At 43.3% G+C, this 25,657-nt stretch overlaps 1 protein-coding gene across 3 annotated transcripts in view; it reads right to left on the bottom strand.

The window, feature by feature from the left end:
- nfib (nuclear factor I B) overlaps positions 1-25,338 on the bottom strand; it is a 68,279-nt gene extending 42,941 nt beyond the window's left edge. For 2 of the 3 annotated variants that reach the window (XM_004079679.4, XM_011487391.3), the window contains exons 1-2: positions 23,532-23,558; positions 20,988-21,519 (exon numbers count right to left, since the gene is read on the bottom strand). In XM_004079679.4, the coding sequence (XP_004079727.2) occupies positions 20,988-21,519; positions 23,532-23,558 (559 nt within the window). Of the gene's footprint in view, positions 1-20,987; positions 21,520-23,531; positions 23,559-24,737 lie in introns of those variants that run through there. The other variant, XM_011487390.3, reaches the window with a different exon arrangement.
- Positions 25,339-25,657: the final 319 nt, after the last annotated feature.

Genomic DNA, 25,657 nt, shown 5'->3' with positions numbered 1-25,657 from the left:
TCCTTTTCTAAACTACAACACTTTACAGTTGCAATGTCTTTACAATTAAGGTAACTGATTCGTTGGAATTAAAAATAACTGCATAAACAGTAGAAAAGTTACTGGAGTTTTAAGCGTTTGTTATATCCAGTTGCCAGCAAAAGCTCTGCTAATAACACATAATTAATCAAACATAAATCAAAACAAAGATGTTTTAATCTTAATGGTGCAAACGTCTTTGAATATCAAATAAAAAGTATGTAAAGGAAAATTATCTTGTTAAACTGGTGTTATTGTTTGACTGTATAGTATGCACACTATTTAGGTCAAAAACGTACAGGCCTTTGTTTTGACTTTATCTCTGGGTTTTTTGCCAAGTTTTTGCATATAGAACAAAGACCTGTCTCTATGGAACCTCACAGAGCCATTTCTATTTGCAGGTACGTTGAAAATTCTGGTGTTTTTGTTCTGTCTGGGTTTCCATAAGAAGGAAGGGGTTCTGTGGAAGCAGCTTCAAGTCTTGTTGTCTTCGCTGGCTTTCCCACGAGGCTCGCGAACCATAATCTCTTGAAATATTTGCACAGATGACGGCGGAGCTTGGCTGTTTTGACACGGAGCGAGATCGAGCGGTCACTTTTTCCATCACTTCCCAGCTCGGGAACAGGAATTCCCCTTTTTTGCGGCTGTTTTTTCTCCTCCTGCATGCCTCCCGCCGGCCCTCATAAGCCTCCCAGCACTCCTTCCTCCACTTCCTTGGTCTGTAAAATATTCTCGCACCCAGGGTTGTAGCACTGGACCATCACTCCTCACGAAGGAACTTTAATAATCCTTGATTTCCAATCATCTAAGAATGATGTTTCCACCCAACCTAAGATGTCAAAAGTTCATTTTAGGGTATCCGTGGAGGGACGGCCATGAAGGCTGCTGCAGCAGAGCTAAAACACTTCTTGCTCTGCCTTGCTTCAGCTGAGGAATGCGGCCAACATGACACTTCTGTTTATGAGAGGATCATCTACAAGTCGCAAGATGCAAACTCCTGAAAAGAGGTCTCGTTTGTGTTTTCAGGGCTGTCCTGACTACTGTAGTGGACAAGCTATCTCTCGAAGGTTTACATTACATCAGGCATGACCAAAGTCTGGCTGGTGGGCCAAATGCAGCCCTCGTTCAAATTTCTATTGGCTCCTTTGATGATAATCCAAACATTTTCTAAAAACTGTACGATTTCTTAATTGTGATTGACTAAATTACTTTTTAGCCACATTGACCCATCTAGCTCATTTCTAAAATGTCAGTTTTAAATAAAAACGAAAAGTTAACAGTGAGGGACACCGCTTCCAGGACACGTGGAAATTGACATATTATTTCAGCGAAATATAAGACAACTGTGTCTGAGGAACCATCACACCAATAATGCTATCTACGACGAGCTAAATGGGAATGAATGGGGCAAAAACTGATAAATAGACAGTAATTTTAGTCAAAACATATAACGTATTTGATTTCTATGTCAGTAATGAAAAACAAATACATTTAGTTAAATAGTTCATTTGCATTTAATGTTTTTAAAATAGTTAAGGCCAAATCGTTGGCCCTCGAACATTTTTACCTTACCAAATCTGCCCGTCTTTGCAAAAATGTAGGACACCACATGAACCCCGATAAGGTTGTTGTTGTTTAATGTTGATGTTCTTCACTCTCTTCAACAGTGACTGCTGAACTATCCAGTCCTTGCAGACTGAAAATATTCAATATTTAAAAAAAACTCCAACTTTTTGACTTTTTTTCAAACTAATTGTACCAAATTTGGTGTGCAAACTGTTTAAAGGTCATAAAAATAATCTCCCGTTACTAGCCACAGTGTTGCATCATGGGAGCTGGAAGGAACATCAAAGAGCCACCACTGGAGCACGCTCTGTAATCCCCTCCTGGCAAGCATCTACATATATACACGCATCCTTGCCAACATTTTTTTTTCTTTTCTCCTGATGGTCTGCTGAACATGCACGCAGGGAACCCTATCTGGTCGCTGACACTGACGTGCACGCCGTGCTTGGAGCAGTCACAGCCCCTGAAAGGTTGGAACGCCTCGCAGAAACACTTCCCGTTTGTGGTGCAGAGCTCAGTCAAAGCCACTTGAACTTGGCAGGGAGGACCTGGAACAGCCTACCCAGAGGACTGCCACACACTCCAAACCCACAGCCAATGCAGGCCTTTGCTGTCAACTGCAACAGCTGATGTCAGCCACTCCTCCAGGAGAGCGGCTGCAGCTCAGTTGCAGGTAATTACCGAGGAACAAGGAAGTTTGCTAGGTTTCCTCAGTGTTTTCCAGTCGAGCTGGTCCAACAGCTCGTTTAGGAGTTCTAGTAAAGCGCCGCGTTGTGGCGAGGGTGAGGTTGTAAGGAGAGCGTTTGCGGAGCAGCAAGTTTAATGCATAAACAGATCGAGCTGAATAAAAAGTGAAACCCACAAACCAGAGGCTGCAGCACCGACCACAAAGGACTGACTTGTTCCTGCAAGGTGACTTTTTTTAATCAACGGAGAGGGAATTACACAGATCCTATGACACCATATGGAATTCTTTTTACACATAATGTATTTCCTTTGCAGGCGCTGTGAAAGACAGGGCCTACAGGGACTCCTCTTTAGGCGGACGGGAGGGAGAGAAAGAAAAAAAAAAGGCTGTATGTATGGTGAGGAGAGGGGGTGGGGTCGAGGGCTTTAGTGGGGGCGGTCCGAGCACGCTCAGTGAAAATATGCCTCATGCACTCGTTGAACTTGGGGGCCTGCGCAGGCTTCTCTCAAGGTTACAGGAGAGGGTTGTGTGGAGAATGAAAGCACGCGGCCGCAGTCTTCGCCAGACCCTCCTTCCTTTTTGGAGGAAAACTTCACTTTTTTTAGACTCTTCGTCCAGCTAAAACGTGTAATAGCTATCGACACGTGACATAACACTTCATTTTTTTCCGTACGTTTAGCCGTGTTCCTGAGTCTTAAAGCCTGTTGCTTGGCTGCAGCAGGCAGCATGCGTTCACCTCTGACTCCCAGCTTCCTTCCCTCCACAGAGGCAGCCGGGACAGAGAACATGTATCCGCTGCCGCACCCCTGAGCCCTCAGCCGCACAAAAGTAGGAAGCGGAGCCCGTCGCACTGCGCCGTTCCCACTAAATCACCTCGCGTTTCATCCGCCGCGTACTGTATTTGCAAACATTTTAGCGCTGGAAGATCATTAAGATAACAAGGCCTTGTAAAACAGCCGAGGAAAGATGAGCGGCTGTGAGCTAATTGAATCGCGCAGAATGGCGACAACACTAAGGATGACACGTTCACAACAAATCCCTAAGTAAACATGAACTTTTTTTAATCGCGCAAACCGTGTCAAACACATGTTGAATAGTTTCTATTAACATGTGATTAAAAAAAAAATATCTGACATCCTGATAATATTGCTAACTCTACCAAAAACAATGGAAATGACAACCATGAGTGTCTGTGCATGAGCAGAACCGAAGATCTGGTTGGGTCCTTCAAGACTGAGCAGAACTTCTATGACCACCAAAAACTGCGGGAAAAAGGGGGGATTTTTAGGTTCTCATTAAAAAAAAAAAACCTTTATCCACAAAAAAAAATTATTGCTGCTCTAACTCCAGTTTTGCCATTCCGTCATAACTCCTCAACTGTTGATGTAATTAACGTAAATCAGCTGATACTGCTGCGAAGAAAAGCAGCATTGTGCAGTTATGCAGCAATTTGCGTTAATAAATGCGTCAGAATTATTTGATTCACATCAATCGCATAAACATTCAAAGATTTACGTTACGTCAAAGAGCATGTTTTGTTTGGGTATTGTCTGTGACATTTTAAAGATTTACTTCTGTCCTCAAAAGACTGCGTCTGCAGGAATATTACCTTCTTGCACAAGTGACTTTAAAACCGCAAAAACAGGTTCCAGCCCAACTACTGCTCTAAACTGAACATTTAAGAGCACAAAATTTAAGAGAGCAGCTTAAATCATCAGGTGGCCTTTTGTCCTGACTCTGCAATTGTTTGTTGTTGGCCCTTTTTATGTGTGTCCCCAGATCTGGCGATACTGCAATGTGTGCGAACATCGTTTTGTGAAACCGATCGGATCTTCTTAAATAGCAGGAGTGAGGCTGAACAGAATCTTGAACCGTAAAAGGGAAATGGGATAAACATGATGCTTTCGCCGAAACAATTTGGCTTCACCTCTGACGGCAGACGGGTCAAAGGGCAGCAGGTAGTAAACACAAGACGAAGCGAATTGGTCACTTTGCCTTTCCCTGTGAATTAGCAGTCCATTAGCACCTCGTTAAAGAGCCACATCTCTGCTTTACAGCGGCTCGGCCCTGCTTTTGTACAAACACTGATTCACTGCTGAGGCGAATCGAAAGAAACGTGGCTCCAGGGTTGCCTGCTCCAGCGCACATATTTAACTTTGATATCAGTCTATAAAAGGGACTGAAACCATTTCTGGTTGACTTTCCAAAGAGATAAATTAGTCAAAGATGAAGTGGGGCCATTCTCTCGCCTTGATTAAAACGGGCCTCAGCTTTGCCCAAGTGGCCAAGCAGCAGTCTGCGGGTGAGGCTCGGTGCACTCAGGGCCTTATCTGAGCCTCTTTTGTAAACAAGAGGATGAGGAGAAGAAAAAAAAATAAAAATCCCCCCATCCAACAAAATAAAGGGAGCATGAAAGCGACTATAGAAGGAAATCAGGCGGAGTATTAGACGCCACTTGGGGTTGTCAACGTGATGGCTTAGATGCCGCTGTAGAGAACATCTCCATGGATGTAAAACGGGCAAACAAATTAAGAGGGATGAGCTCCCACTTGGTGGATTAGTTTTAGATTCATGGCGATGACTTGGAGCCAAAAGAGAAAACAGGACTGTGAAAGCCGTCCACGGCAACTCTGCGGTTAAAACAACCAAAACAAGTGTCGGGTTGTGAAACAGATGAAACGTGGAGCCGCTGCAGGAAACCCAGGTGAGTCAGGTGCACAACAATGCGGCTCAACTGGACAGATTCCTTCTAGTGTACAAAGCTCTTTAAAGAATCTGTTCCGCAAACTCAACTGCATGGTAGGATGCGCAGCCTCATAGTTGGCAATGCACCGAAGACTCAACCTATACAGTGCAGAGAGATGCGGTACTTACAAAGCTGGTTTTAAGAGCGCAGCTTTGCAATTTGGACAACCGATTGGTGTGGCACAGCGCAAAAAAACTTGAGATGAGCAAGGTTATTTTTAGGCCGACGCCATTTGCCTGTGACATATTTTCCTGGGAAGGACCTCAAGAGCGATAGCATGCTCTGTTTGCTGAGAAGAGAGGCAGCAATACTCGGAGACACAAGAGAGCCAGGCTAATTAATGCCTAGAAGTCCTCCGAGTGCGGCCCTGGGTATAATCCCACAACCTACTTTTAACGGAATGCCCCCCTTCTTTTTTTATTGCACTCATAATTAATCACATTTCAGATCCCTAACCAAAAAACAAATTAAATAAAGAAACTTTCAGACCACCGTCTGTGTGTGTTAAAGATCCGTCAATGAAGTATTTGAAGCGAACCACCTGCACACCGTCGTCTCTGGGCCGTCATGTGAAAAATACTTCTGAAGGCGGCCCGCTGACATTATTAAGCGCGAGAAGAAAGTGCGATGGATTTGGTTTCAGTTTAACCGTTGCCACTTAAAGCCGAGCTCAGAGAATTCTCGCTCAGCGTGCAGAACTGGCACTTGAGACATGAAAGGGCAGCTGCGACGCTTGGTTTACATTATATCTTTGTGGTTTCCACATTGTGGCCAAGGGATAAGCATCAGGAGAGGTTTATCTCTGTCACAGTGCTCTATGGAATATGTAAACACTGTGCGTAATCAGTGCTGCAGTGAAACAAAGTGTAAGTGGTAGGAAGAGTGGGGGGGTGTGGGAAAGTAAAGCACTTCTGGAAAAAGCCCCCGTCTTACTCATTAAACTAAAAGAAAAGACTGCAGGTAAAGCCACAGTGCATCTGTAACCCTATTAGCTGTTCCAAAGGTTAGAAGAAGGAATGATATTAAAAATAGAAATCCCTACATCCAAAGAACTGTTTGCAGCTAACATTGGGTCCGTTTAGGGCCTAATCTGATCCAGTCTTTGTCTCCGTTACCCTGTGAGACGTCGCAGCTCCTCTCCGTCAAGGACGGGCACTTGTCTTAGACGGAGAGCTTCTTTTCCCACCCAGAGCCCGAGTTTCCATATGGCGTCTGATCAAAAGTGATTAAGCATCGCGGAGCACAAACAATGCTGGCCCTTAAATCTCTGTGAACCCCCTTTTTTTCAGTTTTTCTTTTTAACGGGGAAGAATGAAAGAGCACTCTGTCTGCAGCAGCAGATGACAGACGAACGCATGGAGATAAGTCTTCTCTATGGGTCCTTATCCTCGGAACACCCACCGCCTGAGCAAATAAAGAAATAAATAATTATACTGTGAGCCAAACGACGGAGCTAAACCCCACATTGGACACATTGGTGGGGAGGGATGCGAATACTGCCATTTACAACCAAAAAACCTCATTGAATAACAAGTTTGGGCTGACTAGTTAGACTACATGAGTTGGTGAATCACCACAAGCACAAGAGCAACATTACTAGTTAAACCAGTGAGTAAGTAGGCCGTTTTTCACAGTGCAGTGGTTCCTCTGAAAGTTGCAGTTCACCTTTTGCGATCTTGCTGCTGATTCTTTTCTGTGCAGTTTAGCATCCTTTTTTAATGGCAAATTGAGTTCTGCGTCCTAATTAGCTTAGACCTTGTCAATCAATCTCCTCCACGCCATTTCTCCTGTACTATTTGGGTTCAGCTTGACAAATTTACATAAGTCTTCATTTGCGATCAGATCTTCAGATCTTTCTTTTCATTCTACAATTTGGGGATATTTTTTTTTATCTACGAAGGTTTGAACATTGAGAGTTTAAACAAAAGAGAAGTGTGAAAATGTTAACTCTTTAACGCCGGAGATGTTGTTATATAACACACACTCTTTGATATACCGTAACTCTTTAACCGTTTACACGATCAACGTGAATCAGCTAAGCATCATTTCATCTCGACTTTGCACCGATAATGGCGCAAACAAAATCGCTTTCCTCTGCCAAAGGATCAGCTGATTCATGTTGATTGCGTAAAGTATTGCAGATCAGCCCAAGGCTGCTTTTCTCCGCGTATTACGTTAATCCCATAAACGGTTGAGGAGTTACAATAGTCAAAAGAGTGTCATCACGGGAGCTAAAGCTTGGGTGTAAAAGGGTTAATGTTTGTCTGAAAATGTTATATTCCCATATTATTTTTAGTACGCAACTCCCGCGATAAACTAAGGAATCACTGCAGATTCTTCTACAAAAAGTTAAAAACACTCTGTAAAAATAGCGTCTCTATTCAATGCACCATGAGGTCAAACAAAAGCCTGAACTAACGCAAAGGATGCTTGTGGTTCCTTCAAGACAAACGGGGTGAGAGAGGTTGAAGGGAAGCTGGACGCAGAGGTCGGCTGACAAATGCCAAGAGGATACTGTTCTTACTTTTCAAGATGCCACCAGCAAGAGTAGGGTTGCAGAAAACAATGGCTGGGGCTGCTGAATGCATGTTTCATTATTAATTTAATAAGGATTCGGGAGCCTGTCGCCTGAACATGTGTTTTGCTGTTGGGACTTTGCAGCGACATGGGGTGTATGAGGGACACAAAAAAAAAACGGTATAAGTTCATAAACGTATGTGGACACGTTAGCAAAGTATAGGAGTCATAGGGAGGTCGTGACAGGCAACATGACAACAACACATCATCTGTCTACAGCCGATAAGTCAGCGTGAACGCTACCATCTGACGGGGCTTTTCCTGGCTCTGCCACAGAACCGTCAGCCAAAACCGGCTACTTGTGCTGCTGTTATTGGCTCCTGCTTTCAATTTTGCAGGAGCAGGCCAAGTAATGGCTTCAGCGTTTTGTGGTCTGCAGACACATGTGGTCCATGTAAGTAACCGACTCTGCCCCCCCCATTGATCGCTATGGGACATGCAGAGAGATGTGGGCAGAGGGAAGCAGACACAGCCCGAGGGGCTGGTCGCAGTGACAGGCGGACGAGCACGGGGCTTGTTATGACTGCCAGGAGAGTTGGAGCGCTACGACAATGAGACGATGCAATGAACTCCTCCTCCTTCAAATTAAAACTTACTGTTGAACATGAATCTGTTCAGTCTCTGGGAAAGTTTCTGCATGTTTCCTCTCAACCTAACATGCTCCTACCTCCCACTGAAAAACCAACTGTTTAACCGTTTAACACTGGAGCTTTGGCTCTAGAGTTGACGTTCTTTGAATTACTGTTACTCTACGACCATTTACGCGATGAACGCAATTCCAACGGAAAGCTGAGAAAAGTAGCTTGGAGCTGGTTTGCAACACTTTACAATGGTGACGTTTTTACTCAATGTAAACCAACCTATTCTACGGCGGAGTAAACTGTTAATTGGAATTACGTTAATTACGTAAACGGTCAAAAAATTATGCTAGTACGAAGAGTTTTTGTTACTCTGCTGTCACAGCAGACAGCGGAGTAACCTAAGCAGGTTAACCTAGGATCCTTAATATAAATTCTAAAGCAATCAAATATGTATGTTTATTCCCGAAGACCCACTCCAATTAAAATGGTATTTTTGGTGTTTTTAACATGTTATTAAGGCATTTCTCTGATGATGGAGGACATAATTAAGCTTAAAATTGAATTTCTGAGTATTTCTTTATTTAAATCGTTATGAATAAGGAGCAGATGAAAAAAATGAAAAAAGCATACTTGTGACAAAGAAAATAAGCTGGGCGAGCCACAAGCTTCTTGCTGCGGCCCATTCCAAGACACTTGTAGACAAATAGATCCATGAACGTCTTGGTTTTCTTTGCCTGAGCTGGAATCTGGCTCAAAACTGTATGGCTGGACAGCTCCAATTCTGCTCACCGATTTTGTTGTACTGGTAATGTTAAGTTGGGGTTGTGAGGGGCTGAATAGCAGGAGAGCATGAATAAGTACAGCTCTCAGCAAAGGAGAGGGGAAAGTTGGGTGAGGTTGCTCAGCACCAATGGTCCTACCCACAGCTAAAAAGATAAATTTCTAATGAACTCCTGTTGCTCGGCAGAAACTATGTTCTAGAAAAGGACAGTTTTTTTTTATTTTGGAAATTGAATTCATTTAAATGGGGGCTAGTAAGACATATTGAGTTAGAAATTCATATATTAAACTGATTGTCAAACTTTTTGACCCCTATAAAGTTTATTGCAGCAGATGGCAGTTTAAGTCATTTAAGATAAGATGAATTTATTTCAAATATTTGATTTAAATGATCTGTTGTAAGACGATTTCTCATTATCAGCCTTTGGGTTTAAGAGCACCACTTCTTTTGCTTGACCCTCAATCCATGACCCAGATTAAAGGTTATTGGCTAAAGTCACAGGGGCAGCCCCTCGCTCACCCTTGTTGGCTCTCCTTATCTGGCTTTGTCTGTACAAATCTTGGACACAAAGCGCCCATTTTGTGCTCCTCTCGGGAGATCCCGTTACAGTAAAGCAGACACGATGCGCTCCAGCACCAGCGCCTCTGGGAGCATTGCGCTCATTGGTGAGAACTGCCGTGTCCTCCACTTGGACCATATGCTACACGTGAACTCCTTTTGGGTCCTGTAGCGTGCGTTTGTGGCGCGATGGAGTAAAACGATCGCCGAGGGGCTCGGATGATGTCACTCTGTAGGAATTCCACATTACTAACCAAAAAAATAATAACATACAAGGGGACTGAGCATGTCAGGACTCCTTATCATCTCAGCAATAACAATAACATCACTGTTAGGATCGGTTTACCTGTTGATTTTTTTAATCCCTTTTTTTAATCAAATGTGAATCAATTTAGACGATTGAAAAAATGATTTTTGGAGCTAAAACATTGAGTCACACTGTGTAGACGGATACGTCCAGGAGACTCCGTTGACCTTAATCCTCTAAAGCTGTAAAAGGTCAAAGTATGACTAAATGTGTGAGGTTAGAGAGGCACGGAAAAGGAGGGAAACTAGTGTGTTAGGGAGAAAAGAGCACTGTTAGCTGACCTCATTCTGACAAGCTGCCCGGGAAGAGCCTTTTTCTTGGAACCATTTTGCAACAGCGCTTTTGTTTATACAGGTGGTGGGTGAGCTGAGCAAGATATGCAGGGAGCGTGCATTTTGCAACACTTCATTATGAATACTAAACACAAGCAGCATGTCAATTCACACACGCACACGTCTTAAGAGCAACTCTGAGCTTCGTGTGTTGTTTGACGTTTTTTTTTTTTTTTTTAATGTTGCCAAGAGATGATTTTCCTCTGTTAAAATGTTAAAAGTCACGTTTCTGCAGTACGCTCATTTCCTCTGGTGTCATCCACAGAGTGCTCGCCTCCAGGATTGGACAGCTCTGGTTGGCTTGTGTGTTCGGCTGCGGGGCGGACTCCTGCAACAACATCCACTTGGCCAGAGTTCTGCCTCGTGGAAGGCTACAATAGCCCAAAGGTGGCTTCTCAGACTATTGTTTATACAAGGCATACTACTGGCAGGTTAAAGGGGAAACAGCAAGACAGTAGAGAAACAGAGAAGGCTCCTACCTGCTCCTCTATCTGCAAACTGTTCACTTTAATCGCAACTATCCCAATAGATTTGTTTTTATCTGTTTTTACAGAGAAGTACCACATTCACCTGCAGTCATGCATAAAGTCCCACTCTGATCCATCTTCTGATCTATTGTAAAAGCCTTCCTAATGATCTTTTAATTATGATTTTGCCATTTTAAGCCAAAATAAAAAAAAACTCAAATATGCCTTTTTAAGCTTAATTTTCTTCAAATATGCCCTCCATCATGAGAAAAATGCCACAAGAACGTGTTATAAACACCAAAAACACAGTTTCCGTTATAGTGGGGCTTTAAACAATTCAGAAAAAGGGATTGGGACACAGCTGTTTGGGGAACAAGCCAAAATAATTGTTTCAGAAGCTGAACTTTAACACAAATTAAAAAAATAATTACAGACTTTGTATTTCATCATAGGCCCCAAAATAAGTTGCTGTCCTACATTATTTACAGAGCAGCAACTTCAGTGATTTTGGTGCACAAACGCATTAAATGCATGCGATCCTTAGTACGTTGTAACATTATAAGGACAGGAAATGTTTGCTGGCTGGCCAATCCGAGGGTCCTCTGAGGTGAATATGAGGAATTCAGGTCAGCGCAGCCGAGACGTTTAACCAGATCAAGCCACTGCAGCCTGGGTGGAAATAGCACGGGAGGCCAGGGAGAGGGAAACGGACGCGTCACAACTCCAGGCCTGATTCCAGCCCCCCTCCCCAACAGCACAAACAAGAGCCATAACTTCCCTAATGATCTGGGATCATGTACAGTGTACGCCTCGCACATGTTCCACCAATAGCGAGCGCTTCCTCTCGGCCTTTGACCTCAAAGTGGGTGGGTGTGCCTGCTTTGGGCTCTGCGTGAAGCTCAGAACATGTAGGCATGTTTTCTTAATGTAGTGGAGGGGGGGGTCGGAAAAAAATGGCGTTTAAACTCCCATTGTTAAAAAAAAAAAAAAAAACCTAACTCCAAGAGCTCTAAAATCCTTTAGCAAGTAAGCAGAAATCTAGAAAAAAAATCCCATTTTAAGTCCTGACAAATCTCTTAATATCTTAAACATTTGCCAACTTTTGATAATCTGACACTCGAGTCTTTTGCTTCTCTGTGTCCCTGCCACATGCAATTACTCTGAGCCTGAAGTCTGCCACCGTACGCACACGCACACACACATTGTAAACAGTCTTTATTGAGACGTGAGTGCTTGTATAAACAGAGACAAACCCTATTGAGGGTCCGGGGCCGGGTGGGACAATAAGAGGGGGGAAAGTTGCTGGACGTTCCTCACAGACGGTGTGTACAAAATCCAATTATCAGAGCCACGGCATTAACATTCCAGCAGTCTGGCAGGTGACGGCTTCGTCTTTTCAGCCCCCACACACCCCACCACCAGCCTGAGACAGAGCCCCCCAGGCAGCACATCCACAATGCCCCCCCCCCCCACACCCACACCCACACCCACACACACACACACACACACTCCTGCCTTTCTTAAGAAGTATTGAGACATATATAGCAGGAAGAAGGCAAAGAGAGGGAGTGTGGGGTCCACCAGCGACAGAGGGCTTTTCTTCAGGAGATCAGCCCCAACGGCCTGGCAGGCAGCATCAGTCAATGGGGCATTCTTCTCCTCTCTGTCTGCCAGTGTGAATTTGCCGATCGCTGATAAGGTTGCTTTGATTGTCACAAAGTGGGGGAAACCACTTTTTTGTTTTGAGCATTTCGCCTCCAAACAGGCCGCGCTTTGTCAGCGGTCGGGTGCCGAACAAAATGCCAATTCAGACGAGGCTTGAAGGTAAAACAAATACAATATTGCTGTTCTTGTTCAGGCCACTAAAATGGATTTGAATAAAAAGCATGTGGGCCGTGAAAAAAAAAGTATGAGAAACGAAACTAGCCTTGTTTTACGTTTAGGTCCATTTTTGCACTGTCCTTTGTTCCCAAAGCCCTATTGGTCATGCATCAATAACAGTTGTTCTTGTCTCTTCTCTGCATATACGTAGTGCGTATACTACGGTCCTTATCGTCATGTGCTGTGGTGTACGTGATAGGGTGCATGCGACACGCAACGCCTCTGCTTCAGTGTCATGGCCTCAACCCTTCTCCAGACCTATATATAAACTTACATCTGCCTCCCATTCTGCTCTTTCCATCATGTCATCCTGCTGCCATGAGAGAGGTCTGCTGTAGATAAATCCACAAATTTACATCTAGAGGCAGCCAAAACGTTTAGGTACTGGTATATGTGTTTTTTATGGGGTAGAACAGATTAATTTAGTACCCAACTTGACAGGAATATTTTTTTTTATAATTTTTATTGTTTAAGCAGCTTGTTGATGGTTAATTACTATTGGACTAAAAACAACAGTTTTCCCATTCATAACAATTGGCAGGACTTTAAGAGATCACACCCCAAACATTTTCAATTTCCCTCATCCACTTGTTTCATTCATGTCATGGATTTGGCAGAGGCCCGCATCATTTCCCGGATTACTGTCAACTCTTTGGCACCATTTTAATATTTTTTTTTACTTTCCTACTCCTGCTTGTGACTTGGTTTTGAGTTTGACGTTACTGGTTTTCATTCAAGCATCACCGTCTCGCTAAATGTGTTTCATTTAGGGATTATTAATTGTGATCTGCATCTGAAGTGAAGTTCCTTAAGCAGAAGCATGTAGGACACAGATGACATCCTCTTGGATAAGAAGGATGAATAAACAAATTGAAACTTTTGCTGGGAAAGTAGATTAATGTGTGTGAGCTGCAATCTTGGGATAGTTCCAAAGTTTAAAAGAACTGTGACAACTGCAGGCTACCTTTTTATAAAGTACATCATCCCAGAAATGTGCTAAAGTAATAACTACACGTTTTACAACACACTCTCGAAACCTAAAGTCTAACAATCGTTTGTCATCATGCAACAACTGTAACAATAAAAGCTACATTATACCAAAAAAAAAGAAACATGTCCAGGCAACATCTTTGGAGATTATTTTCTTAATTTGAATTTCACCCATACTCCATACATCATAACTCTGCATTCAATCATTCTGATAAACTGTAGAGGACATGCTTTCTCTGGACTGAAGCAATCATATACATCTAAAACTCAACAACCTAAGCTTTAGAAACCACGTTTCCCAACAAAGAGGCAAATAAAATGGCTACTGAATCCTCAGTGATCACCAGATCACTTATGAATAGAGTTCGAGGCTGGTTAGAGGGACACCAGAAGAGAGGACTCTCCTGCACCTTCAGCAAACGAGGCCAGAGGATAGCTGCACCACGGATTAAGGCCCTCACAGAGGTCCATTGTTAATTGGGCGCCATGTGTGAAAGCTACAGAGAGATTAGTTTGTACAGCTGCTGCCATTTGTCATAACTGCCTCTAACAAGACACACATGGCAACTCCAAGTCACAGCCAGAAGTTTTGGGGGAATAAAAATGTCGGGGGAAGAGTTTTTTAGAACCAGAGAAAGATGTTCTTAGGAAACCCAGAGTAATACTTAGCTGGGATCCCATAGAGAGGGGTTAACTTCTGGCCAACTGTAGGTCGGCTAGGGTTACCATCATAAAGACTCAAAAAACTGAACATGTGAGCACCACAGGTTGCGTCCTGCTGAAGCTGTTGGATTAGCTATTTGGTTGTTGGGTACAGCTCAAGTAAAATTAGGTCTGTTTTTTTTAGACAGCAAGAGTGGGAAAATACCTACTTTGATGATCAAGCACTCTCCAGATTTCTTTGGTTTAGTCTCATTATAAGAGGTGGAGGGGTGGTGTTATTTTTTTGGTAGGAATCCACAGTGTAATTGTTGGTTGTAGGTACGCACAGATGTTGGAGGCCTAATTACAATCTAGACTTGGTAAATCCGGAATGAGCTTTTAAAAGACTCTCACTTTCAATGTTTGCCCGACAGATGTTGTAGTGCGGAGGAGTCAATTCTGACTTCATATAAACAACGTCTTATGTACTAAAATGTAAGCAAGTGATAATCTGATGGTTGGGAGGTTGATGACTGTTAACATGCTTCTCCTCATTTATATTTTCTGAAGGTTTTCTGCATATCGATGCAACTTAACGACAAACTGAGATTCTTCCATCTGACACTTGAACACATTAGTAGCAAGTCTGAAAAGTCTCTCGAAATTAAACAAAGATTCTTTGCTGGATTTTTAAGTTAAACAAATATCCACGCCAGTGAAACAAAGTTTACAAATAATAATGCGCAAGACGAATGCTAACTCTTAATCAAAATGGATTGGCTTTGCTTTGTTTTTGGTGGTGAATGTTGGGTTCGTTCCAAGCTGAAATTCAGTTCAGTTACGGGAAATTGGCAAGAAGCTTTGCTTTTGTTCTGTAAGGAAAATAAAGCAACATCTGTGCGTTAGGTGTTCTTGAGGAATGTGTTTTTTATGCTGGTACTAAAAAAAATCAGGCATTTATTTCCTACTGTCATTCCCTCAGTGTGGCTTATCTTAATCACATGCAGCTCCAGTGCTCAAAGATTCAATCTTTCATGTTTATGTAAGTATTTCCTTGGCTTTTTTCCAGCTATGCAAGTTTGTTTTTGTTTTTTTTCTACTGAACTGAATGGATCAATACGACTCGCTCATTTTCTTTAGGTGTTGTGTAATTTTCTTAGCTGAATACAGAAAATGCAAAGCTGCCCAAAGGTGGATTCTCAAATACGGGAACTTTTGAAAAAGTCAACACGGCATATGCGAGGGAGGAGTGCAACTCTTTTGACTTCTTTGACAACTCAATGGGGTCCTGATGAATCCGTCCCAACCAGGCCATTCCCAAGCCCCAGACACTACCCCCCCACCCCCGACCTGCTTCATCCACATTAGAATAAGATCCTCGAGGGATTCGCACCCCTCCGCTTCAGACAAAACAACAACATGCCCACCCAAAAGTACATTTTGCGCAGCAGTGGGATGGCGGGGCCTTTCTTTTTCTGTCTCGCTCAGGTCTTGTCGGGCTGTCACGGTGACGGGCCGTACTGTACCGGCACACAAAGGAAGAGACAACCATCACTCTGGGCTACTGGTCGGCCTTGTCTGCCATGAAAAGACTTTGATGGGGCAAAGAAGGGTGGTGGCGGCGGGGTGTTGCACAGAGAAGTCAGTGTCTCCTGGGAAACCACAGTGATTGTCTGTCCTTCCCCAAAAGTTCCCCCCGTATCACCCCACCTTCCTACTCCTTTCTATTTTCTCTCCCCTTCATTAGTTGTTCACAAGCTTCCATCCTGGGTGAAGGAGGGACTGGCTTTTGCATAAAAGTCTCATTCTGACACTTGAGAGTGCTTTTCTTCTTACTGACTTGTAAAATGCGGGGGGGGGGGGGGGGGGGGGGCATCTTCATAAGAATCCTCCATCTAGGACCTTTTTTTGTCTACTGTCTGAACCTTCTTATCCTTCTTTTCACTACAGATCCTGCTGTCTTACATGACTGGTCTTGCAGGCAGATGGGACACACCACCGGGTTTTTCTAGCAGTTATCCCCGTGCTGTGGGAAACAAGAGAGGCCACTCATTGGGTACGAGAGGCTCAGGGAACAGGAAGAGCTGCTCTGTAATGAAGGACAGTGAGGTACGGTGTAGTCATCGGGATAGAGGGGGTGAATGTGCCCATTTGTCTTCATTTGGTAGGTCTGGCAGACAGGGTGGGGGGTGGGAAATTTATCCAGGGGGGGAGTGGGAGGTGCCGGTCCTCCAGTCAAGTGGCCTCGGGGGGATTTGAAATGCATTTGGGGTCCTCCCCAAAAGCCTGGGAAAGTGTGGGGAGGCTGAGATCTTAACTGTGGACTAATGACACAAACCCGGGTCCTTCACCAAGAGGATCCATGTTTCACAAAATTGAGTCCCTTGCTAAAATACACAAAAGAAAATCTTTTTGACACAATGTCTGTGGCTTACAATGCCAGAGCGGCCTTGTCCCACTTTTAGACAGATGCAACTGCTCAAACAGTGACCCTGGCAAATTAAGCACACTGTAGCAGAGCAGGAGAGGGAGTTGTAAATTTAGCCAAAAAAAGAGGGGGGGGGAAAAAGCATCCACATTTCTCAGTGGCCTCTGCTCCGAGTTGCCTTGTTTCCATGGAGATTTATGTACACATGGCGCACAAAAGAGGGCTAAGGAGGTAACACGGCCTGTTTAAGCCTTGAGGTATTTGCTCGAGCAAAGCCCCGCTGTTAATAACACAAGCCCCACACTGAGCCGGGCAACCTGGCTGCACTGCATCCAGGTTGGCGTTTGAGACGGAGCAGGGGGGAGTCATGAGGAGATCGCAAAAAACGATTGTCGAGCAGGTGAAGACATTAAGCGAGTGAGAAACTATGCAAAAAAAAAGAGAGAAATAGAAAGAAGGAAAGCACGAAAGAAGGAAGAACTGCACAGCAAAACATAAATAGCTCTCGGGTTAAGACAAAAAGCATCGGCAAGACATTTAGTAGGAAGCGGAAATCAATAAGGCAAGCGGTGAAGCTGGGAGGGAGTTCTAAGTGGATTAGATTGAGAGAATGTGTTCAATAGGTTATGGCTCTGAGAGAGAGGTAGCTAGACACCGCAGGCTCTATTGCATACTAATAAGGAAGACAGAATAAAAGCTAAGAACGGGGTTGTACAGTTCACTCCAAAGGCTTTTCTATATGGCTCTTCCGGATTTAGCAGTTTATGGCCTTGCAGTGTTTCTTTATTTTTCCTTTTTTTCTTTTTTTTTTCAACTAAACGACCACTTAAAAAAATAAATCTTGACGTAACAAAAGTCGATGTTAGCTTGTTTGTCGTATCAGCAGTGGAAAAGATGTTAAATAGAAGCTGATTGGATGAAAAAAACTCAAACTGCTGTGTCTTTAAAGTGTTTCACACTTCTGGCATAAACCCAGCCACTGTTTCTCTGGCCGATTGCCTGGGCCTTGGACGGCTGTCATGGGTCACAGTCTAAAGTTTTAGGAAAAGCCAAAAAAAAAAGAGGAAGAAACTGGGAAAAGAGGAGAGTGAGAGTGTCATCTGGCCGCCCTGCATGCCGCAGGGGTGATTCCTGATGGGGGAGGAGGAAAACGGGACGCATGGAGGGAGAGTTAGCTGGTTGTGCTTAGTCACAGACTTCCACTGTGATCCAGAAGGTCAGACCGCCACACCGACCAGCTGACCGGAGTCTCTGAGGCAGCCAAGCAGACAACGGGATCCAAGCCCAAACCCCATGTGGCACAACAAGAGAGTCATGGTCGGCGATGAAGGTACCAGCCCATCCTGAAGGACTAGAATAGCTTGGGGTGGGCTACTCCTCCACACTTAGGCCAGTCAACCAAGCGGCCACAAGCTAGATCAGAGGCAAAGGCGGGGAAGCAGAGACAAACAGTTGCCAAAGGACCACCAGTGATCTCTCGACCGCTGTGGTTTGACCCTGATTGAGGAGGTCAATGAGGGAGGGGGGGCTTGCGATCCGCCCACACAACCACCATCAATTCCCCCTGACCACCACCGCCAGACACAAAAAAAAAACTTCCTCCTCCACGTGCCCCAAGCCTGCGACAGCGTGTTAGCACCGATCTGTTTTGCTCAATTAAACTTCAGAAGACCCCCCGCCACATCCCTTTGCAAAGGTCCTGACCCCGGGGGGCAGAGGTTAAGTCTGCCGATTGTAAAACAAGGCCTCCATTAACATGTCAGCTTGTGTTCAGAGGTAATCCATCCATTTCCTCAAACTATCATGACGGCGTGAAAAGTGAAGTCGTATTACTGACGGGGGCAAAAAAAAGTCAAGGTAATGATGTTTTATGGCCGTTTTAACTTTCAGCCTCAGAGTAATGGGAAAGCTGCTTGACCCTGACTTTTCTAGCCTCCTGCAGGTCTAACTCAACCAAGACCAAGGGATTTTTTTTTAATAAAAAACTCTCTTATTTTGTAATAAATTAGGATGTAAAAGCTCAATCAAAAATCCTTAACGTCCTGTAGATCTTTCTCTAAATGAATTCAAACAAACAGGTTTAATTAAAAACTCGTCCCACCAACCGCACAAACAGTGATGAGCTGCTGAACAAAGACGCAAATACAAAACGAGGCTTACTGTATTATGACATGCCCCAACATGACAGCTATCTACATGCCTTGTTGAAACTATTCCATCGAAGTGTCGAACTGGATGTGCAAAAAAAAGAATACGAGTGCAGGTGTGAAGAGGCGGTGATTCAAACGGGGGAAAGAAACAATTTGAATGAAGTTAAAACCCTGTGTGTGTGTATGTGGGAGAGGGCGTTTGTGAAAAGCCAGGGCCCTGGATTGAACATAGCCTGCCAGTTGGCACAATAGATGCCACGACCCCCATTCCCAGCCACCGCCTTCAGCCTACTTCCCAGCGGGCATTCATCTGGCCGTGCACATGGGTGTTACAGCTTGGATAAACGCGCCTATGCCCCAGAACAAGGGGGCTGAGGGCTGTCGAAACTTTCTCAGACAGATACCCACGCGGGCCGCAAAAGCAAATGAACCGGAATTTGAGTCACAAACATACCACAAGACAAAATAAAGTTATATTAGACAGCAAAAAAAAAAAAACACATCAAAAAAAGCATTTCCTCTAAGCTGCCACTGTCTAGCAGTTAGGACAAAAACGGGATACTGTTTCAAGCAGATTTCTAGTTTCTTTGTGTTTGATTGTGTTGGTTTGTTTCGTGCAGTCGCCGCAGAACAAAAGCAGTGGCTTTCAATTGGCGAAAAAAAAAAAAAAAGTTTCCAATGTGCCCACTGCATTGCGGATGCCAACCAACGAATCAAAGGCATGCTGCAAAGCAGACAAAGAGAGTTTGGTGCCAACCTCCGAACCTCCAACAACCATCGCTGGTGATTTGCCTGCCTCCGCTGGCACGGTGCAAGACAAAATGGCGCCTTGCCGCACGCCACCACGACATGGCTGCAATGTCTGGGTTTCAGGATCCACTTGATAATTTAAAAAAAATAAAATAAACGATTTTCTGCGATTCCCACAAAATAATTCTGTTGAAACTTTGCCCAAGTTTCGATAAGGTGATATTTTGATGATGGGGCTAAATATTTGTGAATCAACCATTTAAATTTTCCCTCTTCGAATCACACAGCGCACATTATTTGCAGTGCAAGCACTTACTCATCATTTAAATAGTATATTGTTGGGGAAATTTCAAAGGAAAAGGGGCACCGAAGAGCAGGTCTGAAGTTGGCACTGGGTGGCTGACAAAAATGCAGCAGATGCAAAGTGGAGAAGCAGCGGCATCCCACAAAAGGCACAAAAGAGGGTCTGATGCCAACCTCGGTGCCAGTGGCAACCATTATTGTCTCTGCGCTGTGCCTTCTGCTTTCCCTGGCACTTATCAGACACAAAATGGCGCTCGAGTTTAATGATAAGGAGCTAGCTTAGACCACTGCTTTGCCTTTAACAGGGGCAAAAAATTTGCGCTTTATCAAGATTTTGTGTTGCAAACCTTATATATACATATATTTATATATTTATTTATCGATCTTATATCAATTTTAAAAAGCCAACATATTAAAAACAAGAAAAGCGCATGAAATGGCCATAAGATACGCTTTCTCTGGTTTATTTAATTATCTGATTAACTGTAAATATAAGAAAATAAAAATAAATATACAAAAATCCTTTACCATAAACAAAGCTACTTTTTTTCAAGAAACTTTGAAGAAATAAGAATAACGTGTTTTTTATTCAGAAACACTCATTTGGTTAACAAAGATGCACAGAAATGTCAAACCAATGTATTAAATGTGTTTAAAAATGTTTTTTTATAAGTTGAATAATTTATTTACTGAAACAAATGTGTGGTGTTAATTAAAAACAAAAATTCTGTGTAGTAACATTGCCAATTTATAACAGTGGAAATAAATTATTTTTAAATTAACTAGAATAAGTTAAGAATGTAAATCAAATATTTTTTACAGAAGAAGTAATTTAGAGTTTATTTGAGATGAACTAAGTGATCCAAAAATGTCTGCATTTAATTTCTAGACCTAAGTGTATGAATACACACTCTGCGAAGGCTGTAGACACTGAATAATTTTTCAACACGAGTTCGGCTGAGCAGGGGCACAGTAGAAAAAAAAAGTTTCAGATTGGAAACACATTTTTGTTTGTAAAGTAATGAGCCTTCCTTGGAAATACAGAAAAAAAAGGGAGTGTGTTTATCCAGTGCTGGTGCTCACGTTCCTAATGTTTATTTGTCTGGCAAACACAGTGGTGACTTCAGCCAGTCTGAGCACGCCTGCCAAAAAGCAACACATGTGACCCCTGGCTTTGCCAAACCCCCCGTTCCTGCATGTAGCTCACGCACTCTGAACTTACCTTGATCCTGGACATAGTATGCTAGAAACAAGTCCAGCTCCTTGACCGATACTGTTATGTGGTGAGGCTGGACACAAAGTGCTGGGTTGGTGCAATGCGGAGACTTGACGAGGCGCTCGCCGTCCGTACTTTCCAGGGGGATGCCTTTGAAGAGGATGACCATCACCAGGTCCAGGCGCCAAACTTTGTCGGCCTGCCGCAAACAGTCAATCCGGCGGATCTTGCCCTTCTGGTCCGGGTTGGACAACACGCAGCACGGGGGCTTCTTGCCCGTCACACTGAGGACGAAGTCCTCCCGGTACTCCTGCCGGATGTCCTTCCGCAGCTTGGCTAGCAGCCTGGACGCCCATTTCTGTTTCACCTCGGGCTTCTCACTCAGAAGCTCGTCCTTCACCGCGCGCTCCTCATCCTTGGACATTCGCTTCTCGTGCTTCTTGAAGTACTTGCGTTTCCTGGCCTGGAGGTTGAACCAGGTGTAGGCGATGGCACGGACGTGAGGAAGAAGTGCCTCGATGAAGGGATGAAATTCATCCTGGAGCGGGGAGAAGAAGGCGGAAATGTAATCAGAAACATGTGGCGCTTAAAAAGCCAGTTTGTTCAACAGTTAATCTGAGGCAGAACAAAAATCATCGAATCCTTCTCGGAGTGATCGGCATCAAGCTGCAAACTGAACATTTTTTTCCGTCTTCTTTCACAATAAAAGCTTAAAGCGCGTACGACAAGGAGATTTCACAGTATGTGTCACCTGCCAGGACTGTGAGGAGCGTACCCACGGCTCTGCTGTTACTTTCCCCGCTCGCTGTGAGTGTAGCTGCTGCAGCCCCTCGCCTCCCGCGTTTTTCCTACCTAAACATTCGGCTGTTAACTCATACCACATTTTCCTAGAGTACACAGAAAGTGGAAAAGGCCGAGCAGACTGCAACCCTCCCGGAATTACTCCCCTTTGGAATGGATTTTATACTCAGCATGTTCCAAACAACAAAATCTTTCAATTATTGTTAAAAATGTGGTTATTCTGCCGTCACATTTCTGGACAGCAGGGCAACGTTTTGCAACAGAAACTGACTCAATTAACTACCATAATAAGCATTTTATTGATCCAAGTAATTCTAAGAAATTGGTTTTTTTTAAATTAATAAATAGTTTATTTTAAATACAAATGCAATATTTCTACTTTAATTCTGCCGTAAAATCTAAATTCTCATTCAATTTCAAAAGTGAAATATGCTTTAAAATCCTTTTTGCAACTTTGTTGGATTACAGGAAAGCTACTTTGTCATTTTCCCCCCCAAAAAAGCGGATTTATTCACTAAATCTTGCTCTGCACAAGACGAGGTAAAAGGCTTTGAGAATCCCCACAAATTGCAGTTCCCTCAAGGTAAAAAGTGGAAATTATCTTCTTTTTCGGGTCATTAAAATGTCACATTTAATAAGTGTAAGCAGCCTTGCTTTAAACAGGGCTTTTGAAGAGTTAAAACCACACATTGTTCTTTTTTGAAAGCAGCCAGGCAAAGCGGGCAATAGGAAACCACAGAAATCCACTCCCTATGTGCGCCTGCCGCTGCGCTCTGCACCTCTGAGCAGCCACGTTTCTGCTCCGCACTGCAAGGGGCCACAAACGCAGGAAAACCACTCTACTTATCGGAGAGGCGGGAAAAGTTTGGATAAAACTCCACAGACTGAAATTCTCAATGCAAAGCGTAAATGAATACATAGTATCAAAGCTTATTTTAATTAAAAAGCATTTTCTTTAAAGCAAATCATTCAGCTGTTTCTGGAATCTCATCCATTAAGAATTAATTTTAAAAAACACTTTTTAAAAAATTCTGTTTTTTTTCTCTCTCTCTCTCCAAACTATCATTTTTAAAGCGGGCGGGGGAGAAAAAAAACAGACTATAAAGATAAATGACTTGGCCTGCATGCTGCACTTCAGCTCCAGCCATAAAAGCACAATCCTCTTAAGCACAAAATAAACCACATCTCAGTCAATCACTTACTTATGCCAAGTAAAATATAAACAGTAAAACTGAGTCAGCCAAAACAGGCAGCTACTCGGTCCAAAGCCCTGAATCAACCTTATCAGTGTTTGATCTTCCAACAGTGAAAGTGGCTTTATCTTTTCCTGGCCTCGCTGCCTTCAGAAGCTTTTTGCTCCACTAAGAATAAAAAATATACTTTATAGAATAATAATATTATCATTAATGCATAGGTAGCTAAAACAGTTAGGGGGGGAATGGTTGCCATGAGGTCATTATTATCCAGGAATAAGATATGTTTAAGATCCTTTTATGCACAGACAGAATGCGTAAAGATCAGGGATTCCAGCGCAGGTTTAATAATTAAGATTTAGTTCAAATCACAGCAGCTGCAGCGCTAAAAAATGTGCATCTGAGTAAATGAGAAGCAATGTCTGCTTGACTTTTAGGAATAAATGAAAGTATATTATCCCCCGTGAGCGCGTGGAGGAACTTTCGATCCTCCTCCGCTGCGACTTTCCAACACCAGCGGCGCGCGCGGTGACAGGTAGAACAGAAACACACACACCTGAGTTAGACAGATCGGGGAGTACATGATGGTGAGACGGCAGGCGCACAAAAGTCACTGAACTTGGGCTAATTCCTGCGCTCACTTCATCGCGCCATTCCTGGACCGATGCGCACCGCGCAGAGCGCGTGGAGATCCGCGTAAAACAAAACAAAAAAATCAACCGAAAAGGAAGCGGGAATTATCCGACAACATCCATGGATTTCTTCAGATCCGGAGGATCACAAAGGGGGAAATCTTCAGTAGGAGATTGGAATTTAAGTTGCAGTGGGGGTGTAAAAAGAAAATGAAAATATATATATATATAAAAGGCGAGCAGGTCGCCGCTGCGTCCGCCTGCTATCCGCTCGGGGCTCTTTGAGCGTCGCGCCGTAAAAGCATTACGGGGAGAGCTTCACAGGAGCGTGTGATGATCAACCCCCTGCTTTAGCCAAACTTCATATGAAATCGACCGCTGCACCTTCGCTCCTGCGCGACAGCAGCAAATCAACTTTTTTCCTTTCCTTTTTTTTTCACCCACGTAATTACACAGTCACACTCCTCCTCCTCCTCCTCCTCCTCCAAACACAGCAGTCATATCCACTCCCTTCCTCCTTCACGCCACATACAATTCATTTACTCCCCTCCTCACTTCTGCAGGATTATATTTTTACGAGTTTAAGTGACTTTGGACCAAACCATCGGTCACAAAAAGCGGGAAAAGAGGGGGCAATCTCTATTTTACCTATTTTTTTTAGTTTAAATAATTATACACATATTTAGAAATTTACTTTAAAACCACACGTTTAGTTAGTTAGTCTGTAACATTTAATAATAAATAGAACGGTGTTTTTACTTTTTAATAAAGTATCAAATTTGCCTTAAGAAACTAGCTAGCTAACAGGTGAAATTAGCATTCGTTAAAGTAAACTTTGTGTTTTTAATTTTTGTGCAACTTTTTTGTGGATTTTTTTTTTTATATTTAAAAAGAGTAGCTGCTAACAGGCGCACTGTAAACAGTTCATTTGTCAGTTAAAAGGTTAAACAAAACGGTCAACCTGCCGCCAAGTTCGCTTGCTTTTTTTTTTTCTCCTCCTCCCTCCGAGCGCGCGCGCCTCCCCGCGAGGACAGGACACGCCGTCTCAAGTCTGACCGCTTCAACACAAAGAGCGTTTATCACAGTATTCGGAAGAAAAGAAAAAAAAACAATAGGAATGACCCACGTACCATTGCACTGTACTGCATGGATTAACAAGGAGTCTCCTGGAGCCTGCTTCAAACACCGGTAGCTTCACATTTCTCACGCTCAAACCTTGTGCTTTTGGAGGGGTTTCTCTTGCGAAGAAAAACAAGCACCAAAAAAATTAACACCGGAAGACAATTCTTGGCGACTTAGAAGAAGTTGGTTGCGGGGTTTTGTTTTTTTCTCTTTTTTTGCACTTTTTTTTCTTGTCTTCCTTCCTCTTCCAGTCTTACTTTTTTGGATCGTATTGTGGGGTCGTTCAGCGGAGTTGAACGTGATCCAGAAGAGGCTGAGTTTTCGGCTCTGAGTTGGTCTCCGCCTTCTCTTTCACTGCCTGACAGACTACCGCCCTCCGGCTCTCACCACAAACGGTCAACCGGAACGGGAGCGACACTGAACAACTTCCGGTGCGCTTTCGCCACAATAAAACTACCATTCGACAGTCAAAATGGATCTCAAATGTCACTAACCCAGCAGTAAAGCTAATTATTCTTTGAGTTAATACTTAGATAAACTAGTATTATTTTAATTTCAATTCACAAGAGTCCAGTGGTTCTTAAACGTAATGTACCTCTGGGGGCACATTAGGAAGTACTAATTTAAATGTATAGTTTTTGTTATTTTTATATTTTAGTTTTTTCTCCCAAAACATTATTTCTCAAAAATAATAAAAATGTGTTTAGTTGATTATTTTTCTTCTAAATTCTAAGACCCCAGAGGTGTGCCCATAGCATTGCTCTTAGTGGCAAATACATTCTCCCTTAAAACCCAAATTGATTGTCTTTGTGACATCTTGGTCTGCAGTAATGACAGATCAAAATGTATTTTCTTATTTAGAAGGGATTTGTTTGTTTATAATTAAATACAACCGTATATATTAAACTTATTTCCAGCTAAAAAAAAC

Source organism: Oryzias latipes, chromosome 18 (assembly GCF_002234675.1).
Source record: "Oryzias latipes chromosome 18, ASM223467v1".
Classification (NCBI taxonomy): Eukaryota; Metazoa; Chordata; class Actinopteri; order Beloniformes; family Adrianichthyidae; genus Oryzias; species Oryzias latipes.
The sequence above is the reverse complement of the archived record's forward strand: the minus strand, read 5'-3'. Positions and strand labels throughout refer to the sequence as shown.